We start from the raw sequence: 25,760 nt of genomic DNA on the forward strand, positions 1-25,760 counted from the left end.
AGCCCTCTCGCCCCTTGATCAGGACTCTAGTTTCAGGAGGAGAATCTGATGTGTCTTGAGCCAGGGGGTCTGGGACCTGGGACCCCTTGTTACACTGCTTGCTTGCACCTGGACAAATGTCTCCTTGAGCAACCAAATGCAACCAAACACAAAGAAACTATAAGGAACTAAAAATAACCGTGTGCATGGGCAGCTGGGGCAAATCATGAACAAGGTCCCAAAAGACCAAAACCACAATTGCCACTTGTAAGAAAGCCCTCTTATAAGAACTGTGACCTTCAGTTTTAGAGGCCACATGTGGTCCTCAGGCTCAAAACCAGATGGAGAATTTCTGGGGGACAAAGGGAAGATGGCTACCACGCCTAAGCCAGCGTGGTTATAGTAGAAACCATCTCCTCGATGTTCATGTTGTTAGATTTCCAGCCTGTCTGGGTCCAAGAAGGGGGGCGACTTTGAAGCCCTCTTCAGCTTTGCTCGTGACTTTCTGGGTCCAATAGGAGCCCTGTTCTGGAGCCAGGCTCTGGGTATTCACCAGATCATAGAAGGCCAGAGAGAAGGCCCCCCTTTTTGTACATGCTTCCCAAGTTCCTGTGATATTGGAGAAAAAGATCACCAAGAGGACTGAACTTGTCATACAAACCCAGGACATGTCGATAAATCCACATTCTTTAATGAAACAATTCTTTCTAGACATATGTTAGCTCCTTTCCACTTTCTTTTTGAAACTGACATTTCATGAAACGTACAATTACACAAGATAAAAAATACAGTATATTTATAGATAATCCTCTAAACGGTTTTTCTTTCTTTTTTTTTTTTTTAAAGAAATCTTCTAGGCATTTGGGATTATTTTTCAGAAGTTCAGTCTACAAAGGAAACTTGAAAACCATCTGCCAAAGCCTAGGGAACACTTGTTCACACATTGAACAATGACAATACCACGAATTATCTGAGATTTATCAAATGGACCAGATTGATGGCAAACCCCAGGGTGATTTGCTAGTTAACAAGATTTTACACATGATGTAACCAGGTTGAGCATTTCATGAGTAACATAAAACTTAACTTTAGAGGAAAACCGGAAAACCGTCTTATGGTGAATCAATGCACAGCCTCCTTCTCTGGTTGGAGAAATTCCACAGGCTGAAGTTAATTCCAGATCCTCACCCCGCCCTGGGATCCAGGTTCTAGCATTTGCTAGACCAGATGACACTAGAATTCGATCAGGCTGAAGACCTGGACCCCAAATGTTTCACCAGGTCATCAAGAGAATTCTCTGAGTTGAAGTCAACCTGCTTGGAGCTTTGCAACAGCCCCAAGGACAAAGCAGGCAGAGGTAATGTCCCGTGGGATGTGTACAGAAAGGTCACTGAGCATTTGGAAGAGCCAAGGCAGGGGCCTGGGTCTTTCTGCTGAGTGGACTTTCTCTCGTGAAGCCATCTGTTCAGTTCTTTGCAGAACCTGCGCTGTGTGTATGTTCCGTGAATCTGAGCTTCCAGGGAAGCTGTCTGGCCAGCCCCAGCTGAATCAGAGCTTGTCTTTTCTGGGAATACGTCACTCACAGAAGGCCTAAAGAAAGGTTTTCATAAGCGTCTCATTGTTTCCAATTGGCCACAGGTTGATAATGGTTGAAGCTGTGTGTTTTTGAAATCATACTAGAGAGAGAAAAACAAGTACCATTGTTTCACGAGAGCAGCAAAGACAGAGGCAGAGCTGACTCTGTTTCTGACTCCCTCTCACTTTTCCAGGGAATTCATCAATCTTATTCAGACTTCTAAAGGCTGAAACTACAGAATTTTCAAGTCCTCAGCGAGAGACCCTTAACAGCCACCTTCTGCATCCTGATTTTGGTGTCAACTTTGAAGATCAGATGGGACAAAATAAAAGCCCCCAAACAAAAAATCAGAGAAATGGAATCCACCGTATGAGGCGGGTAAGACCCGAACCACATAACAAGCTGTTCCAAGTGCTGAATCAAAGATCCTCCGGGACAGGGGCTGTGAAAGATCGCAATATAAGAATGCAGGTTGAACCTCCCTCCAGGGCCAAGAAAGGCCAAGAAAGGCTTGGTAAAAGTAGACCCATAAAACACAAGGCCGGTCCAGGAGGGCCTATTCAGTCAAGCCTATGGGTCAGCATTTATCACACTGCACTGATTAAGGCTCTGACAGTTGATCCTTTACATACATACATATATACAGACATATATTATAATTAATAATAATACTTTGATTTTTTTCTGTTTTAAGGAAAAAATATTCCCATGCATTTTTTTCTACCTTTCTTGTATTCTTATTTTTTTATGTCTTTTTATTTTAAGTCCCAGCAATCTTTTTAAGTAAACATAGTCCTTTGGGGCCATATTCTGATTTTCAAAAATATCACCTTTAAATGTTTTGCAAATATTTTGTTTCGAATGATGTTGATTCGTCCCCAAGGAATTCTGGTGCTGGGGAGCAATTTCAACTCTCACCAAAAATCTTCTCGTGTGCAATCCTGTGTTCAATAGCAACCACACAGGACTTACGGCTATGTAAACATTATTTTAAAATTATTCCAACATAAATACTCTTTTTTAAAGCTAACATACCACAGCTTTTAGCTCATAATGCCCATAGATGCCTTAATGAAATGCCATTCAAAACTACCTCACTGTTTAAAGTACACCTAGAGGTTCTAAAATTATGTAAACAACATCCTCTCCACTTCTCCAAAGCGAGTGCCAATTGTGATGAATTCTAATTGAAAGTTGGTGACTGAATGCTGGTTAGTCTTGAGTGTTACCAATGCACTCTTTAACCCAACCAGCTTCAGGAAGTTAGTCACAGGTAGACTTGTTCCACAAAGTGTTGATTCTTACATAACTTATAATTAACCAGTTTTCACTGATGCTCATGAGGGACCTGAATGGTCCCCCATAAGATGTCTTTGCACGTTTTGCAAATACAGTTGGAATTGGTTGTCAAGAGTGGAAGTCAACCACAGCAAGGGCCTCCAAAGCTGGAAAAAGAGATATTATTGGCCCATGGAATCCCAAGGCCACGTGGAGTCTTCTCCAAGTCAGCGAGGGCAGGAGGACAAGTCAGGACGTCTTCTTTTCGGAAGACTAGGGACTCTCACCAGCAACTGTTCTGCTGAAGTCACAGCAGATGCCTTGGACCCTTAATGCAATTAGGGATAGGGAAAACCCAACATGAGCAAGGAGAGCTGAAGACACAGAGGACAAGTTGGGGGTCTCCTTGCTATGTGACAGTGATCCTCAAACACCAGCTTCCTCTGCATGATGCTTGCTGCAATGCCTGTTTTAGTCCCAATGCCCATATTCTTGGGCTTCTTGGGTGATGTGTCCCTGGCAGAGAGTTAATGTCTCCAGCCAAAGCTGTGAGGAACACGTGAGCTATGGCCAGTCTTTTATCCTCATTGCCTAGCGCTGACGGAAGATGCCCCGACTCCCAAGACACAGTCAGCCTGTGTCCTTACACGTAAGGAAGCACATCCAGAAACAGAGTCACCCAAGGGTAGGCTTCTGCCTCATAGGGGCAAAGGGCAAGGAGACAAACAGGCAACGCTTAAATAGCCAGTGACATCAAATCTTAATCTTTAAAGCTGCATGATTGGTAACACCGAGGCTGGAATCAAAGAAATATCTTCTCCCCTCCTTGTTCTGGCCAGATCAGCCAAATTCATCAGATACACACACTTCCAAGGCTAGATTTTGAGTTTTTGTTTGAGAATAATACTGTACACTGCTTTAGGGCAGATTCACAAGGTGCTATTGTTATAAAAACATTCTCAGTTCCTGTTTTTCAAGAACAACATTATTTCTTCATGTGTAGGGCATCCTGGAACTTGGTACTGGTATACCGGGCATGAAAGCCTTTCTTGTTAATGGTGTCATCAGTGTGGAATCGAATCATCAGAGAATCCCCTGCAGAGTAGATTTCTTCCAATGGCTGAGGCGGGGAGAAAGGAAAACCAGGGGGACTTTAAGCCAGTTGGCTGTGGTTAGAATATTAAAATAAGGAGGATGAGACAAAGACACAGGAGAGACACTGAAGGGCATCAAAACAAGCTGTTTTTTCAAAGAAAAGCTTTTCAAATTCTGCTCTCAAGAGCACCCCCACCCCCCTGTCCCAGCTCTACTTTTCCAAAGACAATTCTAAACGCACAGCTCTTACAGAATCTATTATTATTAAGTGCATCAGTTAATTAAGTGCACCTAAGCACTTTCAGGGCTTCCCTGGTGGCTCAGATGGTAAAGAATCTCCTATAATGCAGGAGACCTGGGTTTGATCCCTCCAAGATTCCCTGGAGAAGGGAATGGCAACCCACTACAGTACTCTTGCCTGGAGAATCCCATGGACAGAGGAGCCTGGCGGGCTACAGTCCACGGGGTAGCAAAGAGTTGGACGTGACTGAGTGACTAACACACACACATGCTGAAGGATTTTCAGATTTCATCTCATGTAAAGTTACAGCAGCTTTATAAGGTAGGCACTATCTCCATTCTATGCTTGAAAATCTAGTTGAAAATCTAGTTCACAACTCAATAGTCCCCAACCTCAGGTCTTCTGACTATAAAGTGTATATCATGAATCACCCAGCATTAGGGTCATCGCTGTGAAGTTCTCCCAGGAGATCTAAGACAAAGACCATTATTGAGGCCTCTGTCTTGTCCAAGGACAAAATGTGGGATGGAGTTGCTACGTCTGACAGAAAGGTTTCGCCAGGTGGTAGGTGAAAGGAAGCCAGGATCCCAGGCTGCAATCTGCCAGATTCTAATGGAACCAAACTGGGCTTCCTGTATATTTCACTGCTCAGGACCCTTCAAAGTTCTCCTCCACGTGTGGACCCCACAGTTTGAAAGCCTTTATCTCTCAAAGGCCTGCATCGGCTAAGCCACACTGTGTCATCCTTTTTCTTTTGGAGGGTGAGAGAAGATGAAGGGAAATTATTCAAAGATCCATACAAAGGCCAGTTTGAGGTTCTGTTTACCACATGCATTAATGACTCCAAAATGATTTTATTGTAAGTTCGGCCAGTTGCAAAGAGGCTTGAGCGATCAGCTCTGCAGGTGAAGGAAAAGACAGAGCTGGGAGCCCAGTGTGGGGAGTGTGATGCAGATGGAGGAGGACCAGGACACTGAACTGGTCTATGCTCTCACTGAGCACCAACTCAGTGCCAGGCCCTATGGCAGGTGCTGGGGAAATAGTGATGAGAACAGGCCTGCCCTGTCCTGAGGAGGTGGCCCAGGAAAAAGATGATAATGAAAACAATCATAATGACCTTGAACATAACTAATTTTTATAGTTAAAACAGTGATTCGTAATTTGTATAAGCATTTGGTTTCTACTGGGAGAGAGAATTGGGAGTATATGGAATACACAAGAGGATAATTAAAATATTTTTTTTTAAAAAGACCTGAAGGCTAAATAAAAATGGGGGTGTGAGGAGACAAACCCTCTGCAAAAGTAAGACAAACCCTCTGCAAAAGTGAAGTGAAAGTTGCGTGGGACTCTTTGTGACCCCATGGACTATGCAATCCATGAAATTCTCCAGGCCAGAATACTGGAGTGGGTAGCTGAGCCACCAGAATACTGGAATGGGTAGCCTATCCCTTCTCCAGGGGATCTTTCCCACCCAGGAATCAAACCGGGGTCTCCTGCATTACAGGCGGATTCTTTATCAGCTGAGCTACAGGGAAGCCCAGTCTGCAAAAAGGCAGCCCTAAAAGGAAGATGCTCTTCCCTAGCTGGCCTCTGCATTAGGCCTTCCTGACCTAGTCCCCCTTACCTCCCAGCCTCCTCTCCAGCTACCCTCCGGGTTTCCCTCTGCTCCAGCAGGACGGGCCTCCTGCCTGGTGCCCTAAGCAGCCGCAGGGGCCGCCAGGGCTGTGACCCACGTGTGTCTGACCGCTCAGTTCATGCTCTGGGTCCCCGCAGTGACCGCCTACCACCACCCCAGCATCCCCAGGACTCACCCCGGAGCCGCAGAAGCGGCCGAGCCTGGGCGCCGTGCTGTCGTAGCCGTCGAACGCCTCCATGTAGTCGTAGCCGCAGTCGGCTTCCTCCTCGACCTCAAACGTGCGGAAGATCAACTCCACGCCGTAGCCGTCCTCCGCCATGATCACCCAGTCGCAGCGGGCCTGGCTCGGGTAGTTGTTGTCCCCAAACTGGGCATGGGAATAGAGCTCTTTGGTCTGCACTTCGGCCTTCAGCCTGCCCCCACACTCTGGAGCAGAGAGAGAAGCGCGATGCCCCCTCGGCACAGAGAGGGCACGCTCTGCGCTGCACACCCCACCCCCAGCAACCCCGTCTCTCTTCACACCCGCTGTACAGGCCCGTTTTCTCTACAAAGCCTAGTGTTTGCTCTGTGCGAAAGGCTAAGCAAGTTTCATCACCCCATTTTGTTAGTCGCTCAGTCGTGTCCGACTCTTTGCAACCCATGGACTGTAGCCTGTCAGGTTCCTCTGTCCATGGAATTTTCCAGGCAAGAATACTGGAGTGGGTTGCCATTTCCTCCTCCAAAAAAACCCATTTTACAGAGAAGTAAAAGAGATCCAGAAGTTTCCAAGGTTCGCTGGGGAATCCAAATTAGCCCTTACATACACACCCAGGACCTATGTTCCCAGATTGGGCTATAGGGAGCCTCGGGGAACACCAGAGATGCCATAATAAAAAGCCTTTCCTTCTCTCCAGTTATGGATATACAGGGCCAAGGGATGGTTTGCCCTACTGGTCGCCGGGATGTGGTTGGATCTTTACCACTTTGTTGTCTGGAAGCATCTGAAAAGGGCTCACTCCTGACGACAGATTTACCGTAATCTGTTATTTTTGCCAGCAGAGGGCGGCAAAAGCGCATCAAAACTGCTGCTGCTGCTAAGTCACTTCAGTCGTGTCTGACTTTGTGCGACCCCATTGACCGCAGCCCACCAGGCTCCGCTGTCCCTGGGATTCTCCAGGCAAGAACACTGGAGTGGGTTCAAAACTGCTGGTGAGGGCTCAAACCTGAAACCTCAGAATAGGTCTGGATTGCACCTGTATCTGGGCTTCCCTGATAGTTCCGCTGGTAAAGTATCTGCCCCCAAAGCGGGAGACCCCGGTTCTATTCCTGGGTCGATTCCTGGAAGATCCCCATCCCCTGGAGAAGGGGTAGTCTACCCACTCCAGTATTGCTGGGCTTTCCTGATGGTCCAGACGGTGGAGGAGGGCATGGCAACCTTCTCCAGTGTTCCTGCCTGGAGAATCACCATGGACAGAGGAACCTGGTGAGCTACAGCCCATAGGGTCCCAAAGAGTTGGACGCGACCAAGCAGCAGCAGCAGCACCTGCATTTGAGAGCCTGGCCACAGGCTAGCTTTCAAAAACCTTCTGCGGGTGTTACAGGTGAGCTATGCCTCAAACTTTGGACTTGTATTCTGTAGCTTTAGCTTCTATTTTTTACTAGGATGGTAACTCTGGTTGGCCTGAGCCCATCCTACATAACACATGATAAAAATATGTACATGAGAGTGATGGGCCATTAGAGAGTGACGGAATTTTGCAGGTAAATTCCCCCACTGCAGTTCTTAGTGTGCTCCCTGCCTCCTCCCCATGGTGTGCCTTCCATACTGTGCGGTAACGTTCACCTTGCCCCGAGGTCCCTGCCCCCCTTGCCCACCCACCCCCGGCTGGACCTCCACATCCAGCCTGGCCCCAGTCCTGTCCGACTGCCAACTCTCAGCCCCGAGTGTGCTCTGGCTTAGATTTTCTTCCAGGTCTGAGCTGTCTTTGGAAAATTTCAAATTCTTGAGATGTGGCTGGCAATGAAATGAGGGCTGAGCAGGGTAGGATGCCTCCCACCCATCCTGCCAGATCTCCTCTCCTCTTCCCACCTGCCCTGGCCCCTGGAGACAGACCTCTGGGTCTACATGGACGAGCCCCTTGGCTCCCTGATCTGGCCACAGCCAGCACTAGCAGATCAGGGAAGAGAGAGGTCAGGCACTAGTCCCAGGCCCCTCCTTGCCTGGTCACCACAGGCTGTGTCCTTTGACTGCATGTCACAGCTCCTGTTTGGGGGCCCTCTGCTTGCCTGCTTTTGTCTCTAGGCTTCAGGAACTGATCCCCTACCTCTGTCGTCGAGACCGAGGGGAGTGACAGCCTTGCATCTTAGCCATGGTTGCTGCACAGCCCCTGTGGTGTCCCCACATCCTGTCCACCCCTCTGTAAACGGTCCCTTAGTAGCTTCTCAAATAATGACTCCACCTGAGTTGTGCCCCTGTTTCCTGCAGGACCCTGACCCACCCTGAGGACCCACACTCAGTCTGCAGGGACAAGAGGGTGAAGTCACTAGTCAGTGGCTTTAAAACATCACCAGGGGAGTGGTGATGCAGCCGTGAACAGTGGGGAGTTTGCGGCCAGGGTCAGCCAGGCTTCGAAGATGCTGGCTGTTGCTTTGTCTCATGTGATTCATATTTTCTGGCTCTAGGAAAAAACTGGGAGGAGGGGCTGTTAAAGGGATCAGAAAACCTCACAGAGATCACGATCATGATCGCAAGCTCTGAGTGAGCCTCACTGCCGCTGCTTTGTCAGAGGGCGGGGATCAGAAAGTCAAGGTTGCTTCACGGATTCTAGTCCCGGGCTGTATGAGGGCAGGAGAAGGGGGTGACAGAGGATGAGATGGTTGATGGCATCAACAACTCCATGGACGTGAGTTTGAGCAAGCTCCCAGAGATGGTGAAGGACAGGGAAGCCTGTCGTGCTGCAAAGAGTAGTCACAAAGAGTCGGACACGACTTAGTGACTGAACAACAAGTCCCAGGCTGTATCCTTTAAGTGGCTAAAGAGCAGAGCCAGTGTTCTTACTGACTTTCTTCTGTTTAGCATGGTAAATAATGTAAGTTATAAGCATAAACATTTTCCTTCAAAGGGCTGATTAAGGCTGTTTATTTCAAGTGAGAAAAATAACGGGAAGCAGAAACACTTCGTTTTTTGGAACTGCTTCTTGGGGGGGTACAGAGGACTTCTTTCCACCATTCAGCACCCAGACCCAGGGTTTCACAAAACAGCAAAATTACAAATAAAAGTTTAAAAGGAGGGAAGGAGGAAGAAAGGAAGAGACGTAGGAAGTTTGGCACCGAAAAACGGTTGCTCACTTAATAGGTTGCTATAACCCTCCCCCCATGGCTGTTCATGTTTCATTTTAAACGGGGCACGTCATCACACACCTCCCGTCCCCACAATAATCAGAATTAAAGGCGGTCCTTTCCCTGCCTTCATCAGTCATCTATCTTGGGTCCACATGGGGATTAGCTGAAGGCCAGGGCCCCAGCCCACGCACCTGTGCTGTGCACAGCCTGGAATCCTCTCCTCTGCACCGAGGCATCCGAATAGAACCGGAGAAACAGGCTGCTGCCCGAGGCCACCACAGGGTCCGGCTTCTTGCTGCCGCAGAAACGGCCGAGGACGGGGGCCTGGCTGTCAGGCCCGTCGTACAGTTCCAGGTGGTCATAGGCACATTCCTGGTGCTGCTCGATCTCGAATTCATTAAATGTCTAGGGGTGAAAGAGCAGCGAGTGAGCCCAGGTCCTTTCAGCTGAGGTGGGTGCAGGCCCCCTCTCTGGGAACAGAAGGACACACATCTGGCCCAGCCAGCTGTGCGGGGGGCGTGGCGCCCATGGCGATGGTGGTCACACTTGTGATGAGGGTCACCACCTGGCCTCTTTTGGTCTCCAGAGCAGCCCTGAGAACCACTGCCACCACGACCCCTTGGCGGATAAGACAGCTGGGGTCAGAGAGTGTCAATGCGTGTTGGTGTCTGTGCTCCTCTGTCATGTCTCACGGCGTCTCCCTCGCTTAACCATGAGACCAAGGTGCTTCCTCTGAGCCAGGCACTGTTCTCAGTGTTTTGTAAGTAGCAGTCCTCACGACCTTGTGAGGTGTCTGCCGTGATAACCACCACTTTACAGATGAGGAAACCGCGGCACAGAGCTGTCGCATAACTTGCCCAAGGGTCACCCACTGGCAGAGCTGGGCCAGGACCAGGAGGTCAGGAGCCCCTGCCCTCAACCTCTGCACTGCACTGTGCAGCCCCCTGAGCACAGATGACGTGAACGGTGCTTTTATGAAGTGCACGCTGCTCCACGTGCTCATGGTCAGAAAGGCTGGCCTGAGTTGAGCGTTTGCTTTCCATGCAGAGCCCTGCATTTTGTTACTTAATTCTGATGATGCTGTCAGGGAAGGGCTATGATTAGCCCCAGTGTGCAGAAGGGGAAAATGAGTCTTAGGGAGGTTAAGGGATCTGTGCATGCTCCCACAGCTAGAGGACGGAGCTGAACTTGACTCCCAGGCAGCCTGACTCCAGACCACACTTGAACCATCACTAGCCTGTACCACCTCTCTTCTTCTTGTCCCCCCAAGTCTGTCCCCCAAAGCAGGCCAGGGCAACCTCATAATTTCAGGCTGTGTGCCGGGCTCTGCAGCTCCACATGTAGGACTTCTCAGGCTCTGGGCAGATGATGGCCTGCCCGTGGCTATCAGGGGCATGGGACAAGGTGAGAGGGGACACTTTAAATGAAGACTTGGACCAAATGACAGAGAGGGAGAGAGAACATTACCAGGAGGGGCTGGGAAGGCGTCTCAGTTCACACGAAGGGAGCTGGGGCAACAGGTCAGAGATGGAGGTAGAGAGGGAGAAATAGAGGGGCCACTGGCTTTTGTAAGGATGTTAAACACACTTGACATGGGAAAGATTCTTCACACTTACAGACAGGGAGGTGGGGCCAGAGAGTGGGGCTAGGGATGTGGGCAGGAGTATGAAAGGGAGGCCGGTGGTAACAGGGAGGGCAGGGCAATGGGAGGTGGATGGCGGGCCAGTGAGCTCCCCAAAGTTCATGGGATGCCCTATGGCTGCCCCCATGCAGTCAGACACCAGCTTCCTGGTAAGCATTCAGCTCACACTCTGCGGCAGCAAAACGGTAGAGTGTGATCAATACCCACTATCCACTTCCCAAGGAAATATTTAAGAGCTAGCACGTATGTATGAGCCTCAGATAAACTGGAGGTCTGGGCTCACTCTGGCCACTGTGATCTGTTGTTTTGGTTCTTCAGCACTGCAGAGAACAGGAAAAGACTTTGGGGGCAATTACTGAAATCTTGTGACCCTTCCACCGAAGCACCAGTTCCAAGAGTGCATATTGCGCGTTCCCAACCCCGGGGGGCTCCATTCCCGCGCCGCTTCAGAGATTCCTGTTGCCATGACGAACATCGTCCAGCAGATGGCAGCCTTTCTCCAATGCACTCGCTTTAATTCGCCCTCGCCCAGATTCAAGGCTTCTGATTGACCCAGGAGAGCAACTGAAAGTGCTTACTACAGAGACAGCCATGCATAGGAGGTGCCCACATGAGCACCCTTGGTCAGGGAACCTGCCTTTACCCCCCGATGCCCCAGTCAAGGGGACACTCATATATATTAATCCAAGTGAAAGTGAAGTCGCTCAGTCGTGTCCGACTGTTTGCGGCCCCATGGACGGTAACCTACCAGGCTCTGCGGTCCATGGGATTTTCCAGGCAAGAATACTGGAGTGGGCTGCCATTTCCTTCTCCAGGGAATCTTCCCAACCCAGGGATCGAACCCGGGTCGCCTGCATTGCAGGCAGATTCTTTACCATCTGAGCCACCAGGGAAGCTCAAAGAGAGGCTTGGAAGACATATATGTTTAATGCAAGAGAGAATTAGCATACATAACTTAATCTCCTATTGTTAATTGGCTAACAACAGTGAGGTGCAAAGTGCTTAGTTGCTCAGCCATGTCCAACTCATTGTTAATGGGAAAAATGTAAGTTGTAGAGGAATATGAATAATAGAGTACTTTTGAGAAATGTGAGCAAGAAAAGGATGTATGTTTTTTTCCTGTGCACACAAACACAGAAATTTCTGGAAGAATTCACAAAAAAATGTTCAGAAAAGTAATTTCTAGAGTGAGCATGGGGGTCTGGAACTTTGGTTTTCACTTTCCAACCCTCTGACTGACTATATTTTTTTTATATCTCGAGAATGTATCATTTGGTAAAATGTTATAACTGCAAACAATGGAATCACAAACAACACTTCAGGTCTGTGTAAAGGGTGCCAGTTCAGAGTGACACCACCGTGAACAGATGCTGTTTACACAGCTGCTCAGCCATCACCCTGTGCTGATGGCTTCAGGTACACCCTCTTTTTTAATCTGCACAACAGCTACTTGAGGTAGGTTTTACCAGCAGCCCCATTTTCCGGAATACAAAAGTGAGTCCTAGAAATGTTGATTAACATCACCAGGTTTCAGAGCTGGGAAGAGGCAGGGCAGAGACCCAGACCCATGTCGGTCTGATACTGAAATCTGGGTTGTTCACAGACTTTGAAAATAACTCACGAGTTTCACCCTGTGGCCCGCGGTTGAAGAGATGTTCCAGGTGCACTCCCTCCGGCTTGGGTATTTGTCAGGCCAGTTGGGGCTCACCAGGGACCCCTCTGCGCTGCTGATCTTGTGTACACAGCCGGCTGGGGACAGGCAGAGAGAGAGAGTGAGAGAGAGAGAGGTAGCTCACTTGTGGGCAGCAGAAGAGGTGTTCTGGAAGAGTCTCCTCCCTGAGCTCTTGTCACATGGTCATTGAACATGGGGGCAGAGGCTGGCCTGAATCAAGGGTTCCCCGGCTCAGAGATCTGCTGATGTATTTTTCTTTGCTACCTTCCTGGAGTTAGCTTTTTAACTATTGCTATTTGCTTTGCAGTTGTCATTGGAAATATGGTAGAGTTGGTTAAGACCACAGGCCCTGGGGTCAGATGGGCCTCATTTCAAGTCCTGGTTCCACTGCATACAAGCTGGGGGACTTTGGGAACTTCTGTAAGCCTTGGTGTCCTTGTTTGTAAAAGGAGTGCCAACCTTTGGAGGGGGGTGAGTGCATGGATTAAATGAGATAATCCATGTGAAAGGCGCAGCGAGTGCTAACAAAGGTCTCCATCACCATGCCCTCTGTCTTTTAGTTTCCAAAGTAGTTTCAATTGGAGGCTACAGATGTTGCCCTGGTTACCATGCAATTTGCAAAGAGTGGTGCCACGACTTGCTCAGTAAGTACCGTTTTGGCCAATAGCTAGAATATGTCTCCCTCTGCGTTGAGCGCTGTGGTAAGCACTTTGATTGCATCCTCTCATTTAATCCTTTCCACCTTCTAATTGAGAAAATAAGCTGAGAGAAGGCAAGCGACCTGTTGGTCAGGGGTGGAGCCAGGACTGCCTTTGCTATTGCTGATTAGGAAGGAGAGGACCCCAAGGAGGTACCGCTGCTGTCTCCTAGGCTGCAGGTTGTGGGTGCTTCAGGCTGAGGCAGCTGCAGGGGGCAGTTGAGGGCAGGTCAGGGTTGGGGGCGGCTGTGTGGAGGTTCCACCTCCTTGCTGCCTCTGCCCTGTAGCCATGAAGAGAACAGGTGCCAGCAGGGCAACAGTTCAGACACAGGGTGTCTGCTTCTGGACACCCCACCCACCGATGGGGACCCATCCCGTTCACCTGATGGACCCTTAGCTGACTTTATAATCCTCCTGGCCTCCCCTGCACCACAGGGGCTAGAGGAAGGTGGCTTTTTTTTCGTTTTCTTAAGTTTCAGAATGACAGTCCTTCCAAGTTCTTCCAACCCACCTTTCAACCCAACCTGTGACTCCCTGTGTCCAGGTCAGAACATGGGCCTTGAGGGTGGGCTTCGGAAGATGTCTGAGCTCATTTTTTAATTCTTTATTTAGCTCATTTTCCAGGGAGGCCCTGGCCAGCCCGAATCCCCTAAGTCTGAAGTGCTTGTCCCAGATGGGGCGTGAAGTCTTCACCTCTTCCCTCCCCTGCTGTGCATGCATGCAGGGCTTTGTGGTGGGGCCACGGCCAGCAGGCCTGTGTGTTTATCGAGATGCTCAACCCCCTTTGCAGGGTGGAGTAGGAACACAGGGAAGGCCTTTCTCAGACTGGCTGGACATCAAAAGCCATCTGGCTCTGAAGGACTCTCAGGAGCAAATGGAGCAGGGAACAAAGTCTTCCCCAAATTCTGTTTTACTAGACTCGTGCATGGTACATAAGATTACAACAGAGATAGCTGATATCTATGGACATTTCAAGTGCTTACTGTGTGTCAGCCTATATGAAATACTTGCTAAGCATTCTCTCATTTAACCCTCATAAAAACATTAAGAAGGAGGTATGTTTAGTCCTTTTTAAACAGAAGAGGAAACTGAGGCTCAGAGAGGTTAAGTCACTCGCCCAAGGTCACATAGCTAGTAAGTAGCGGAGCCAAGATTTAAACCTTGGGGGTCTGATTCTGGAACCTGGGGTTTAACTTCTTTCCAACAATAAGTGTAGAAGAGCACTTGAGGGCCCCTACAAGCCCCCTGAAGGAGTGACTACCCTGGGGGAATTCACTCATGAGCAGGAGGCTGGGAAGAGAAGGCAGGCAGAAGCTGAGCCTCATTTCCAGGCTTGGCCAACCGGGGAAGAAGCGCCCCTGGCTCTTGAGCATGGGTATACTCGGGCAGCCAAGGTGACCCCCCACTTCTGACCCCGGCCACGGTCCAGCCTCACCCTCTTTGCAGTCCTGCCCGTTCTCATGGAGCCGGTAGCCGTTCCTGCACCTGCACAGGTAGCTCCCAAAGGTGTTGACACACTCGTGCTGGCAGCCGCCGTTGTCCTTGGCACACTCGTCCTTGTCTGTGGGGATCAACGGACTATCCTAAGGGGAACCACCGACATGGGAGCGCGCCTCACAGCCCAGGGCCCCGCTCAAAAGGAGCCTCCAGGAACCACCAACTTGGGAGCGTTCCTCACAACCCAGGGCCCCCGCTCAACAGGAGCCTCTGCCAGGGAGCCTCCCTGATCATCGCCAACGCTGATTCTTCCTCCCTGAGGGGGAGGGTGGGGCAGCATTCCTTGGGCATGACCTGGCCCTGTATATTCTGAATTCCCCATGCTCCTAAAGCACTTCATGTGTACATGTGTCTCCACCCCTGCTTCCCACCCAAACCAAGGAGCTCCCTAAAGGATAGGCTAATATTAGTAATAATATTAACAATAAAAAGACAGCTACCATGAATTATTTACTATGTGGTGGACACTAATCACTCTATACTATACTCTCTGGGCCTCTGAGGTGGCGCTAGTGGTAAAGAATCTGCATCCAATGCAGGAGACATGAGATGTGGGTTCGATCCCTGGGTGGGGAAGATCCCCTGGAGAAGGGCATGGCAACCCACTCCAGTATTCTTGCCTGGAGAACCCCTTGGACAGAGAAGCCTGGTGGACTACAATCCATAGGATTGCAAACAGCTGGATACAACTAAAGCAACTTAACACATACTCTCTATATTACCTCACTTAATCGTCACACAACCTTCGGAGGAGGTGCCTGTGTCCCCATTTTACAGGTAGGGAAACTGAGGCTGAGACCGCTAACGTGCCCAAGGTTGCTCAGTGAGCAAGCAGCCGGTGCGACCTGGAGGCCGGGCTCTTATTCCACAGCTCCATGCCTCCTCATGCCTGCGGAGCAGATAAGCACGAGAGCCGTGAGCCAGACAGCCCAGCGCCAGCCCTGCTCCTCTGCTTCCAGCTATTGTGACCTTGGGGAGTCCTTGACCTCTATGCCTCAGTTACCTCGCCTGTAAAATGGAGTTAGTCACGGTGTCCTTACCTCATAGGGTTGTTTCTCCATAGAGAGGAGAAAATGAATTAGTATAAGAAAAAAACACTTAGAACAGTGTCCAGTCCCCGCGTCACTGTTAGTTTTTATATATCATCATGGATGGACTCAAGCGCCAGCTGCTGTCGTCGCTGTGGTTCCTGTGCCTCAAGCCAGCAGCGTGCAGCCCTTGCCTAAGCCAGCTTCCTCCCCTACTAACCGAGGGTCAGCCTCCACTCCCAGCCCTCCCCCAAGGATAACCTCGGGGCTCAGGTGTCTCCCTTCACTCTGAACCCTCTGCCTGCTGCCTGTAATGTCACCAGACACTCAGTGTTTTAGCCTCTGATTCCATGAGGACAACCAAGAATCCTTCAAGGACCCTTAACAGATAAAGAACTGAAGACCACCCAGCACTTCATTACTGGAACCAGGGGCTACAAAGACACAAGCCAGGCTCTTCTTCAAGTCCTTTGGGGGAGTCCAGCCTTTCCCACACCTCAGTTTCAGACCTCTGGCCCCCAGAGCTGTGAGAGACAACATTTCTGTTGTTTTAAGCCACCTAGTCTGTGGTCATTTGTTTCGGCAGTCCTATAATAATATAGCTGTTGCTGCTGCTGCTGCTAAGTCGCTTCAGTCGTGTCCAACTCTGTGTGACTCCATAAACGGCAGCCCACCAGGCTCCCCTGTCCCTGGGATTCTCCAGGCAAGAACACTGGAGTGGGTTGCCATTTCCTTCTCCAATGCATGAAAGTGAAAAGTGAAAGTGAAATAGCTACCACTATATAAAACCCGGACCGAGGCAGAGACACTGTGAGGGCAGGGGCAGCAGACAGAGAGGGGTAGGTGGCTGCCCTGAGGCTGGGAGCCTGCAAAACCCTGTCTCCCTCAGTCTGTGATCTTGCCCCCAAACCCGCACACCTGAGAAGAAGTGGGCCCTGAAGCCGCGTTTGGAGACCGTGTTGTCGGACTTGAACTCCACGCGCATGTTGTTGCTCTGTGAGGTAATGACCTCGGGCGTCTCAGAGCCGCAGAACTTGCCGTGCAGCCTGGCATCAGGGGACAGGCCGCTGCGCACCTCCACGAAGTCATACTTACACACCTGAGGAGCACCAAGCAAGGGAGCACCGTGGGGAGCCGTCGGGGGCTCCCACTTCCCTCCCCCCAAATCCTGGCACCCTGCAGGACCCCCTTCCTAAGAGCTGCACCCTCCAGGTGAGCAGATGGGTTTGACTGGGTCTGGCAGGAGGGTCCTCTCAACTCTCACTGGGATCCCTCCAGCCCAAGGTGCAGACAGGGGGCACGTTGGACCTGCTGTCCAGCAGTGGGCTCTGCCTGGGCCTTGGCTGGCTGATGCAGTCATCCCATGACCACTGCCCACGGGAGGGAATGGGCTGTTTATGCTACCCTGGTCCCCAGATGCATCTCACTCCCTCCATTCTTCCCAGCTGGACACTAAGCCCCAGATTCTAACCCCAGGGGACGTACCTGTCCTGACCACCTCCCACTCCCAAGACCCCCCTCCTCCTCTCTTGTCCTGCTTCTCCTTGGATTTATCAGTGATGAGAGGACCAGAGCACTCCATCTGCCAAGGGTGTGCAGTTGAAATCACCTCGACAAACACCCCAGATTCTGCCCAGCTACAACCCCACGACCGTTGGAGGCCACCTCCCTGCCTGCTGATCCCCTCCCCAGTTCCCAGCCCTGGGTCACATCCCAACAGCATCCCCAGTCAATCAGAGCCTGGACACATACATCATTGCCTTCCAGTTCAAACACTTCAAACTGAAGGGAGATCCGGTACTGAGTGGGGGCCACCACTTGCCAGACACAGTTTTTGTTCGTAGGGTACTCCTTCGGCCACCCGGGACTGGTGATGGTTCCATTCAGCTTGGTAATGAAACCGCCACAGGCCACTGCACGGGAGGAAAAGAAGCAAGATTCATTTGGTTTTAGTTCCAAGTGACTGCGATTTCCCCCAAGCAGCAATAAGCCCTGCTGTTCTTTAATAACATCAACAACAACAAAAAATAGACAATCTGAACTGATTAATTCACATCCTTTCTTCTGGTCTATTTCAACTGAGGCTTTGGAGGGATGGCGTTGAGGACATGTCTTTACTGCTTTTTTAAAAAGAAGACGAGGCGTTTGTGCTTACCTCTCACTCAGGGGCATAGTTGGGGACTTCACATGACTTGGGCCAAGAAATGTTTGCACCAAGCTATGCGATGTCCCTGGCTTCCATGAACAGGCAGAGTCATGCAGGCAGGCAAGGGAGACACCTCCAGCCGGGTTGGAATGAAATGAATGAAATGCGCTCTTTGTTGTGTCACACCGAAGCGCTCACATTTATTCTTTGTTTTCATTTTCCATCTTTATAATCATGTGAATTTCACATGGTCACAGAAGAAAATGAAATTCCATGATTCCATTTGCTCAGTTGCTGGGGTGGAGTCCGATAAAGTCATCTCGTGTTTGTGGCCTTATCGAGTTGTTTTTCCCTCCAGGAAGGAGGTGAATCATCCCCCACAATTGTTTCTTCACAGCCGACCAGCTGCCCCATCTCCATCTGTTCCCCTTCTCCTAAGACTTGTCCCCCATCCCCTCTCACTCCAGCTCGGCAGGTCCAATACTAACCTTCACAGGCCTTCTTGTCAGCAGCCAGCTCATAGCCAGGCTCACACATGCACTTGTAGCTGCCCAGAGTGTTCATGCAGCGCTGCTCACACCCGCCGTGATCTGGCCAGGAACACTCATCCACCTCTGCTGGGGAGGAAGGTGACCCTGGTTAAGTCATCAAACAGCTGTCAGGTCTGTTCCCCATTGTGGTCCACACCCCAGGATTCCCTCTAAGAACAAGAACCACTCCTGCTGCCCGCCTTCCAAGGAGTTCCCCGTCCACAGAAACTGGCAGCAGCTTCAGCAGCGAGTGAGTCTTGACAGCACACGCGAGTAACCTGTTAGCAGGAAACAAGACTCCTCTGAGAGACGATCGGGCCTGGATAACTTGGATAACTGTGCTCTTCGAAGAGTTTAATCAGCAGTGTTCGTTTGTGACCTTAATAAATCTCAAAGCTTCCATACCAAAGATGATCGACTTCAATGCCATAAAACTGGGGCTCCCTCCATAGATGTGGAACTTCTCAGGACATTAAGCAAAGGGTAAGGACCAAGAGCAAGGTGGAGCAGTGGTAAAGAATCCACCTGCCAATGCAAGAGACACGAGTTCAAACCCTGGGTTGGGAAGATCCCCTGGAGAAGAAAATGGCAAACCACTCCAGTATTCTTGCCTGGAGAATTCCATGGACAGAGGAGCCTGGTGGGCTACAGTTCATGGGGTCACAAATAGTTAGACACAACTGACCATGCATGCATGTGGGCATGAGGATGCACACACACACACACATACACACACACAGGGACAAAGAGACACACTCCTAGATTAAGATATAATTATTCTCTAGCAAGAGAGCCGGAGGCTATGAGTTAAATTTTTATTACTAATTTGAAGATGTGTCCTGGGTGATCATCAAATTTACAGAAAACACTGGCTCTTAGGGGAGCCAATGCTCCCAGGAGAAACTGCAGGAAGAGGCCACAGTGAGACTGAGTTAGCAGGGGTGTTAGATGGGGTTCAGCTCTGTCAAGTGTCCATTGATGTGTCTGGGGGCAATTAAAGAGCAGCAAGCAGGATGCTGTGCACAGAGAGAACACAGAACTCACTGGAGAATCACCCCAGACTGTCAGCCCTGCACCAATGAGGAAAGAAAAACCTCAGGCACCGGATGTCTCCAGAAAGAGTGTCAGATGTAAAAGGAAAAAAAACACATTATTTTCTGTAATCAATTTGTGCCCTAAAGAGCATGCAGATTACAAAAAAAGAAAAAAGAGCATGCATATTGTGGCCTAACAGAGCTGCAGTCTCATGAAAGGACGATGAGACACGGAGAGATCTTCAAACAACAAGAGCCCACTCTAGGAAGAAAGGGTTGGGGAGTGGGTAGAAGTGTTGGTTTCCTAATACCAGGGAAGGTAAGAACAGAGCAAGGACGGAGTTCACAAAATCTCGCAAGACCTCACATCATACATAAAATAAAAGGAATGAGGACATTTTCAAGTTAATAAAAACTTGAAAAGATTCCCAGTCCCGCCACCTCAGCACGGATCCACTTCATAAGATTTCTGGTCAAGAGCTTTTCAGACCCGGCTGGAAAACACCCAGAGATAGAACTCTCACTGTTTTTAAAAGTATTTCTTGTTCTTTGAAATTTGAATTGTTAACAACTCTGACTCCTGGCAACTTCTAGCACAGTGGTCCTGCAGAAAATGCAAAACTTTCCACCGTCAATTCTCCTTTTTTCAATTCAAAAATTCCAACTCAAATAAACTCACTTCCTTCCATTCTCCCTGATCCACGATGCACAAAACACTCATCAACCTGGTGGCTCATCACTGGGTAAAGGACAGTTTGTAAATCCCCCATTGTTTCCTATAGTGTGAAGCAGATTTAGGTGGTGGCTCTAAGAGTGATGCGTCCTTGGGTTCAACAAAAGCTCAAATAAGTTGGTCAGTAGGGAGAACTGGGTTTAGGGAACACCTTGTTGGCAAAGGGTTGAAGTTGTCCTTGTGAAGTGAAAGTGGCTCAGTTGTGTTTGATTCTTTGCAACCCCATGGACTATACAGTCCATGGAATTCTCCAGGAAGGAACACTAGAGTGGGTAGCCTTTCCCTTCTCCAGGGGATCTTCTCAACCCAGGGATCAAACCCAGGTCTTCCGAGCTACAGGCGGATTCTTTACCAGCTGAGCCACAAGGGAAGCCCAAGAATACTGGAGTGGGTAGCCTATCCCCACTCCAGGATGGGCTGGAGGATACTGTCCCTCCTCTAGCGGATCTTCCCGACCCAGGAATCAAACCAGGGTCTCCTGCATTGCAGGCAGATTGTTTACTAACCGAGCCATCAGGGAAGCCCCCTAGTCACAAACAAATATAAGTACTAAGTATGCTAACGTAGCAACAATCCTACAATTATTTACTACTTTATAATAGGCAAAGCACTTTCCTAGACTAAAAAGTATAAAATGAGGAGAAGCATTAATAATGAGAAATAGAAAGAGTCCAGTCTTTAGCATGAGCCAAACAGACCCGGGCTGGATTCACCAGGTGAATCATCCTTCAATAAACTGGGTGATTTGACCTCTCTGAGCCTTCCTCCAGCTTTAACATGAGGATAATACCTGATTTCAGGGTTGTGGGGATTGAAAATGATGCCTGTGAAATACCCAGCATATAGACTCTAGGTACACAGTAGTTATTGCTCTAGACAAGAGCAGGGTTGCTTTTGAAATTTCAGTGGGTGGAGACACAATGATGGGAGTAGTGAAAAGGATAAGGTAACCAGACATCCCTGAGTCAGGGCCGAGTGGAGTAGTGTGGGCCTGGGGAAGGGCGGGAGATAGGGACAGAAAGAAGAAAAAGGCAGCAAGGATGGGCCAGTGAAGGAAGACTAGATGGGCAAGAAGGCAGCACAGCAGAGTCAAGAAACTGGCTGGAGGGCATTGGAGGAGGGATAAAAAGAATCATGGAAAGAGCCCATCAACCAAGAACAAGTTGAAGGGCCCAGATGGGCGGCCGGGGTCGGGGGAGACCTCTGCCAGAATGTGCTGTGGCCATGGACAGGACACACATAGGCAAGAAAGGAGGACCACTGCTAAGCCTCCTGGCATCCTTAGCCACGTGGAGGGCAAGAGGCTGGTGGGTTGGGTTTGTACTTAAGGGGAGAGAGTATAATTCCCCTGAAGACTAGAAGGGTGATGGGATGTTTGGCCATTTCCACCCCTGCTCCAGCTCGGGTGGGTGGCATGGAAGTGTACTAGGGCCCTGCCCTTGAAGGGGTGGGCCTGGGTGTACTCTGCATCATCTCCCACTGGCCTGAAGTAGCACCTACTTGAAGTCAACAGGCTTGTGCTTGCTCTAGGCTATAGTGGTCAAGACTAAGTACCCCAGGAAAATTTGGGGGAGTAGGGAAGGGTGGTGGGAGAAGAGGCTGAACCAGAGACCAGCTTCACAGAGTGGGATTCTGACTCTTTTTTGCCTTCTCCAAGTGGTACAAGTGACAGAAGGAACCATTCTGAGGTTAGATAATGAGATGACTCAGGCAGGATCCCAAAGCTATTTCAGAGAGAGATAAGGAAAGGGAAGGCAGGGCATATCCCTAAGCTTCTAAGGCACCTTGAAGAAAGTCAGCCCCCACCCCCCACATCAAACACTCTGTGGTGGGCCCGCAGCACTGGGACTGGGGAATGTGGGGATCAAGGTGGGAGATCCTCCTACCTTTGATGTGGGGAACGTATCACCAAACTGACCCTGCCAACCTGCAAATGCACTCACTATCTCCCCAAGTAAGCAGGGACGTGAGGTGCTCCGCCTGCTGCCTGGCCAGCAGGCTCTGAGCGGGAAAGCCATCTGGCACCAGAGGAGGGATGCAGAGGCCAACTGGCACCCTGGACAGAGCCATGTGCCAGCTGGGCCCTGGGCAGAGATTCCTGCCAACTGGCACCAAGGCCAGAGCTTCGGTAGCTGGTCCAACTCCTCTGCATGGCCTTTGTAGTTGCTCTTCTAGTTTCTTTCACTGGAGAATTCCTGACACACGCGCTGGCCCCTGTGTGCTCACAGGACATCCTACTGATGGCCTTGTAGGAAAAAGGCTGGCAAAGAAGCTGGCTGTGTCCAGACCTCTACTAAACTGTGCTAGACCCCACGTAACTGCGGAGCCCTTGAAATACAGCTAGTCTAAGTTCAGACCTGCTGTGAGGATAAGACACGCTGGATGTCCGCTTAGTGTTGGGGGCAAAAAGCCATAAAATCTCTCCCAATATTTGTATATTGGATCCTACCCGGTGGTCCGGTCCAGTGGTTAAGAATTGGCTGCCAATGCAGTGGACAAGGGTTTGATCGCTGGTCTGGGATGATCCCACATGCCACAGGGCAACTAAGCCTGTGTAACCACTACTACTGAGCCCGTGCACCCAGAGCCCGTGCTCCGAAACGAGGAGCGACTGCAATGAGAAGCTTCTGCACCCCAACTGGAGAGTAGCTCTCACTCATCGCCCCCAGAAAAAAAGCCTGTGTTTAGCAGCAAAGACCCAGTGCAGCCAAAAATAAATAAATAAAAACATATAAAAAATTTAAAAACTTTAAAAAATACTGTGTGTATTGATTACAGATTAACATGACAGTAGGTTTGATACGTTGGGTTAAATAAAACATGGTATTAAAACTAATTTTGCCTCTTTCTTTCCTCTTCTTCTATCTGTTTTGTAAGGTAGCTGCTAGAAGGTTTAAAGTTACATGCACGGCTTGCATTTGTGAATCGCCTCCTATTTCTGTTGGACAGCACTGCTCTGCACTGTGTTCTCTGGCTTCATTCATCCTCGTGGGAACCCTGAAAGGTAGGCAGAGCAGGGAGCAAGAAGCCCAATCCACAAATGAGAATCTGAGCCTTATTCATTCATCCTTTGCCCCATAAGTATTTACTGAACTCACTGTGGGTCTGGCACTAGGAATACGGTGGAGGACAAAGCAGGCAGGATTGAGTCTCAGAAAGGAAAACTGACCTGCCTGAGAGCAGGGAGCTGGCAAGGGGCGTGGGCAAGACTAGACCCCACACTGCAGAGGCTGAAGCCAGGGCCCTTTTCCCTATTCTCCCATGTGTAGAGAAGGTAGAAAGATGATGAGCGTCAGAATCAAATGAAAAATTCAAATCCCTTCACTTTACTTTCCTGTGGCTTTCAGGTCTCTGTAGAGGAAAGACAGTGAGCTGTGGAATCCTACATGTCTGGGGTCTAGTTCTAGCTCAGCCTCCTTAGAGCTTCAGTTTCTTCTGTTTTAAAATTGGGGTAATAACACCAAGCAAGGAGTTTTTCCGAAGACAAAGGGAGGTAATTAATGCAGCTTCTGGCACTCAATAAGTGTCTTTTCTTTCTCCTTTAATAGACAGGTCCCAAAGAGGCTTCCACCAGACCTGGCTCCTCTTTGAAGACTCAGGGTCAAGGTCAATGCTGTATAGTTCTCCTTTTCTGAACGTGGTTCTCTGCAGCCCTTCTTGACATAAAGACGAGCTCAAAAAAGATGTCTTAACTGTGCAGTTAGTATACATGGGCCTCAACACCTTGACGAGCATCTAAAAGGATGTCTGCCAACTGAAATGTCTCTGAAGTACCTCGTCTGGGTACTCACTCACCCCACCCCCACACTGAGTGAGACCCTCCTCCGATGTCCACACTTCACACAACATCACTGCCCATTGGCTTACAGGTCCCCTTGGTCAGCCTGAGCTCTTGAAGACAATGACCATGTTCTCCTCTGTCCCACAGCCCCTGACACACAGTTTGATGACTGCTGAATAAACGTTAAATGTGGAGTGGGGAGATGGCATTTTCTAACCAGCAAAACAGAGCCAGTTATCACAGCTGGTCAGAGCAAGTCAAGGCTCTCGACTCAGTCCTTTACAAACTGGTTTAGCATCACAGAGAGAAACTCCCCCCACCCCATCGCAATGCCTGTTATCTCCACTAGGGCTGCCACAAAAAAAGCAGAAGGTTCAGTTAAAGTTAAATTTCAGATGAACAATTATTTCTTAGTACAGTATGCAATATTTGGGACACACACTAAAAAGATCATTCTTATCGGAATTTTGAATTTAACTGGGCAAACTATTTTAACTTGTTTAATTTGGAAACCCTTCAATTTTAGCTGATCCTCTCAAAAACTATAATGCGGATCATCAGTAGAACCAGGAATGAGATGTGAGTGGGCCAGTGCCAACTGGTTACCAGTTGTCTTACTGCAAAGAAGTTCCAACACCTAAGACCTGGGGGTGGAAAGCAGGGAAGGAGGAGGACAGGAGAATTAGGACAAAGAGAATTAGAATAAAACCTCGTGATTATGGGTGACAGATTAACTAAAATGAGGTCTCCCAAAGTCATTTATATCACAGTCCTGGAACCTAGAATCTGTCACCTTACCCTTACATGGCAAAAAGGACTTTGCAGATGTGATTAGATTCAGGTTCTTGAAATGGGAGATTATGCTGGATCAGCTTGGTGGGCCCACAGTAACAAGGGTCCTTCCAACTGAAAGCAGCAAGAGGAGAATCAGGGTCAGAAAAGGAAACATAACGATGGAGACCGAGGTCTATGATGCAGCCTGAGAAGGTCCCAGCCACCCTTGCTGGCCTGAAGACCAAAAATACCACCAGTCAAGAAGTGCAGGCGCCTCCTCCCAGAAGCTGGAAAAGGCAAGGAAGTCTGAGCTTGAGAACTGGAAGGTGATCACATTTGTGCTGATTTGTTACAGCATCGATAAAAAACTGATACATGGTGACAGCAAGAAGAATCTGTCACAGCATTTTTTCCAGAGAAGAAAATAACTACTTCAGAGATCCCTTCCTTAGCAAAGAAATTAACAGGACTAGACAGGATACCACGTCTACTCACATAATGCTATTTCATTTCTTCCTGACAATAACTCTAAGATAAACTAGTTGTGTCGTTTCTACAGGTGGAGAGACTGAGACTCAGGATTTGTAACTTGCTTAAGACCACCCAGCCGCAGTGGCTGCTAAGTCAGACGGGGGTTTCCCCAGGCTGGGAGACCCACGTGCAGTCTGGGCTAGGGTGGGGCAGGGGCTGTGACTTTCCTGGGATCTCTACTAAGACCCCCACATTCTTCTTTCCACTACCATCACTAACCTAACTGCATCTGCAATACACGTGCTGTGGCTTGTTTTTCTGTGTTTTTTGCTTCGTTTTTGCCTGGGAAAGTATTAGACTTTGTCTCCAGTTATTCAGAATGGTATGCTTCTTGCTCTGTTTTGGTTTGCTGTCGTCAGACGCCTCAAAGAAGGAAAAAATAACATTCCCACACACTCGTGTGGCGCTTCTCAGCTTATGAAGTGTCTCCACAGCCATTAGTTCATCGGGGCTTCACAGCTGGTTGGGGAAAATGGGCAGATTTCCTTCTCCTTGTTTTACAGAGAGGAACACTGAGGCTTCAGCAAGGACAAAGGGATGCCGGCTCAGGTCACACAGCTGGAAATGGG

At 49.3% G+C, this 25,760-nt stretch overlaps 1 protein-coding gene across 3 annotated transcripts in view; it reads right to left on the reverse strand.

Annotated features, from left to right (window-relative positions):
• Positions 1–648: 648 nt before the first annotated feature.
• TLL2 (tolloid like 2) overlaps positions 649–25,760 on the reverse strand; it is a 145,282-nt gene continuing 120,170 nt past the window's right edge. The window contains exons 14-21 of one of the 3 annotated variants that reach the window (XM_006061180.4): positions 18,297–18,422; positions 17,415–17,575; positions 16,581–16,761; positions 14,573–14,698; positions 12,390–12,517; positions 9,318–9,531; positions 5,981–6,231; positions 649–3,953 (exon numbers count right to left, since the gene is read on the reverse strand). In XM_006061180.4, the coding sequence (XP_006061242.3) occupies positions 3,819–3,953; positions 5,981–6,231; positions 9,318–9,531; positions 12,390–12,517; positions 14,573–14,698; positions 16,581–16,761; positions 17,415–17,575; positions 18,297–18,422 (1,322 nt within the window). In that variant the 3' untranslated portion in view covers positions 649–3,818. Of the gene's footprint in view, positions 3,954–5,980; positions 6,232–9,317; positions 9,532–12,389; positions 12,518–14,572; positions 14,699–16,580; positions 16,762–17,414; positions 17,576–18,296; positions 18,426–25,760 lie in introns of all 3 variants that reach the window. The other 2 variants (XM_006061179.4, XR_003106211.3) reach the window with 2 other exon arrangements.

This window comes from Bubalus bubalis, chromosome 23, assembly GCF_019923935.1.
Source record: "Bubalus bubalis isolate 160015118507 breed Murrah chromosome 23, NDDB_SH_1, whole genome shotgun sequence".
NCBI classification, from domain to species: Eukaryota; Metazoa; Chordata; class Mammalia; order Artiodactyla; family Bovidae; genus Bubalus; species Bubalus bubalis.